Genomic DNA, 3456 nt, shown 5'->3' on the forward strand with positions numbered 1-3456 from the left:
AACTCACATAAGCAACTCTCGAATTACAATATATGAATCTGAAAATTCTCAATTAATCATAAAATTCCAGAAATTAACAATTGTTCAAACATATAAGTCAACTAGAAACAATTCCAACGAAATCAAACAAGGTTACAAAGAAAGAGGTTGAATTACACCGTGAGATGGAGATGGGGATGAAAGATAAAACGTATGGAGTCTTGAATCTCGAAAGCAAGCTTCAAGGTGGAGAATTGATGATGATACTCACGGCTTGGTTCTTCTTCTTCTTCGGCCTTGCTTGAACTTCGTGGCTTGCTCTAGAGGATGGAGAGAGCTTTCGCGTATATAGTAAATTTCTGAATTATGGGGGTGTGTAAAACGTCTAGCATAGGGGGAGTATATATAGGGGACGTTGACCTTGGTCTCCAAGTCTTCATAAATCTTCTATTATTTTCCAAGGAATTATCAGAAAATGCCACATAACTTCAACCAATCACAAATTGCCATGTAAGCCCTGGTGTGTCATCCAACCAATCATAAGCCTTCAAAATAAGTCCCAAATATATTATTGCCGAATATCCATGAATTAATTCTGATTTTCTTCTTTATTTTCGGCCAAAATTCCTTTAGGAATTGTAGGAATGAATCTGGACTTGTTTTTGAACCTTTTATTCGTTAAATCTCTCCATGGACTTCCTTTAATGTCTCCCCTTGATTTTCTCTTGATTTTCATGACAAAATACAGATTTTATTCCTCATTTTCGTCCAAAATATATTGAGGGGATTTAGGAACGAATCTGGACTTGTTTTGAGCTTTTTCTTGTTGCACAATCCCTTGAAACTCTCCCTTGATATTCTCCTTGATTTTTCACGTTATCTTCATGATTTCCCCTGGCAAAAATCAGATTTAATCTCCCATAATATCTCCCACGTCATCTTCAAGCCATGTGGTCTCCTCATGCCTTCAGGTTTCCTAGCCTCATCAGGATTCCTAGTCGGACCAGGAAAACTCCATTTCTTCATTTCAGCTCATTTCTTCTCCATTTTCTCCAGTGCACCTAAAAATAGAAACTACATTAAAACTGATTTATTTAAGGAAATAACTAAGTAAAATATGAGGAGTTAACTATTAAAACGTCGCATAAAAATGCTCTTATCACCCATCCGTCCAATGATGAAGGGTATGATCACTACAACAAAACCTACCATTAATGACCAACACAATGGTCACTAAAAATAGCCAATTTGGTCACTAAATATGATTAGTGACCAAATATTGTCTGTCACTGAGTGGTCACTATAGGCCCGTCACTAATTCTATTTAGTGACCAAAGTATGTGGTTGGTCACTAAAATAAAAAGTTTTAGTGACCAAGTTTATTTGGTCACAAATCATGAAAGAATTAGTGACCATAAAGTTCCTCACTAAACCTAACAGATCTGGTCACTAAAACACATGATCTGGTCACTAAAGCCTAAGTCACATGCTTATATCAGTGACCAAACCTTAAGGCCACTAAAGTTTTGGTCACTATAAAAAAAATATATATCTCCTAAGCTTTTTTATTTTGGTCTACTACAATAGCTATCAAATTGTCCAAATGTTAGCAACTAAATCACAATATGCAATCGGCCAATTACAAATTGAAAGAATGAAACCAATTAGTGACAAAATATACTCATTAGTCACTGTGAACAACATACTTTGTCTGACCGCCTGCAACTTGGTGGCTTTCCTTCAAGTTTTGAGCTGCAAACAAAACCCAAAAAGGAAATTAGCCCTGAAGAAACTGACATAGCAATTCTTGGAGTAATTGTCAATGTTTCCTTTCAACTGAAATATTTATCAAAGGCATCCCATGATGCACATATTTCCAACTTAATGATTTTTTTTCTTTATATATGAGAAATTCAAGTAATTAGATAGCTTAGTTTTCTAACATTCATGCTGCACATCATACAACTATTATCCCTAAAAGTGCAAAAGCACACAAAATGACACGAACCATGCAGCAGAAGAATATATCTTACTACCAAGCAAAGACGATATCTTACCTGTTACCACCTAAGACCCAACTCAGCATCAAGGGCATTGCCTTGTCAATAAAAACTCTCTCACCAACTCTTCCTGGATGTGGTATCCTAAACTTCGTCAAAAACTGCAAGGTTTTTCAACTAATATGAGTATCTAGAGACACTTCCATTGCATTATCAAGATTGTAGGCTCTATGCCAATAAGTATTTTGTACTGCAATTAACAAAGGTTCTTACCGATAATGGACCAAGTCCTACACCCAGATAAGCCTTGTAAGTTGAAGCCATAATTGCAGCCATTCTAGCCATTCCATGAATAATGGCAACCCACAGTTTTCTAGATGTCTCATAGCTGTTTAAGAAATAAAAAAATGAATCAATAGTCAGAACTTCCTCAAGTCAACTAAGTCCTCCAAACAAACAAGTCTTTGTTTTCAACTTTCTTATATATATAACTAGAAAACGTTCCCGCGCTTTGCTGCGGAGAAATCGTTGTAAGTTATTGTTGAATTGCATTAGGATAGGCAGGCAAGAAATATATGACTAAGACTACGGATACTGATGAAGTTTCATGACCAGAGAAGAGCAACCTCAATATCCAGTCAAGAATTTGCTCCTTTGAAAGATTTGAATGCTTGAAAATCCATCCAAGGAGATCATTTTCCCATATGTTTTTACTTTCCTTCTTCACTCTCTCTTCCATTTTGAGGTTAAGCTGCTTCTGCAAGAACCAAGAAAGAAGAAAAATAAGTCATGCAATGATGTCTAATTAACATGTAGAAAAGTTCACAAATTCCATCTAAAATTTTTCTGTCCCAATGTAACACAACTCAAGATCATGGTATAACAAAACATTGTTTTTCAGTCCATATGATTTAGCAGTGCCATTCTTACTAAATTTCTTGGAAACCAATTATATTCATACAAAGCTAATACCTACTACTTTCTTATCACTAAAATAAATTAGCAGAAAGTAAACTTTTCATTAGAAGAAATGATTTTCAAAATGTCTCTGCAATGATTTTCCTTTAAGAAATATGCTTTCAGAAGTAAGCTGACAGGATTTATATACATAGATGGGGTACCATGACCTTAAGAACGTCTCCTACAATGTTTGCCTGCTCAAGCACTTTGATTTTTGGAGTCACTGCATCAATATCTATTCCACTTCAAATACATGTAAAGCAACTTCTATGCTTCATGTACGATATCTGTATCTTCTTAATAATGCTCTAGCTTCCTGCAAATTAAAGATTAAGGCAGTGATGATAGGCAATGGGTATGTAATCATCTCCAAAAATTTGAATCATGAAATACTTGTGCTTTACCTGATTAATTGTAGTAAATCCTTGCTGTATGATACGCTTTGAGCAAACGTATAATTTAACCCTGAAATGTCGTTAGTAGTATAAGTAAATAGGGATCGTTCTATTCCGGGGAT

The 3456-nt window shown here is 35.2% G+C and overlaps 1 protein-coding gene across 1 annotated transcript; it reads right to left on the reverse strand.

Annotated features, from left to right (window-relative positions):
• Positions 1-1667: 1667 nt before the first annotated feature.
• LOC133730622 (zeaxanthin epoxidase, chloroplastic-like) lies at positions 1668-2718 on the reverse strand. The gene is made up of 4 exons (XM_062158177.1): positions 2606-2718; positions 2253-2367; positions 2037-2140; positions 1668-1731 (listed from the first exon to the last, which is right to left on the reverse strand). Exons 1-4 carry the CDS (start codon positions 2716-2718, stop codon positions 1668-1670), a joined length of 396 nt encoding a protein of 131 aa, XP_062014161.1.
• Between the last annotated feature and the right edge of the window lie 738 nt (positions 2719-3456).

This window comes from Rosa rugosa, chromosome 2 (genome assembly GCF_958449725.1).
Source record: "Rosa rugosa chromosome 2, drRosRugo1.1, whole genome shotgun sequence".
NCBI lineage: Eukaryota > Viridiplantae > Streptophyta > Magnoliopsida > Rosales > Rosaceae > Rosa > Rosa rugosa.

What these genes read in the sequence shown, in the direction of transcription:
- LOC133730622 (XM_062158177.1), bottom strand. Translation starts at nt 2,718, where the DNA reads ATGGAAGAGAGAGTGAAGAAGGAAAGTAAAAACATATGGGAAAATGAT. An exon ending in TAGGACTTGGTCCATTATCG is followed by an intron (nt 2,141 to 2,252) that starts GTAAGAACCTTT and finishes AAAACCTTGCAG; the next exon opens with TTTTTGACGAAGTTTAGGAT. An exon ending in TGGGTCTTAGGTGGTAACAG is followed by an intron (nt 1,732 to 2,036) that starts GTAAGATATCGT and finishes TTTTGTTTGCAG; the next exon opens with CTCAAAACTTGAAGGAAAGC.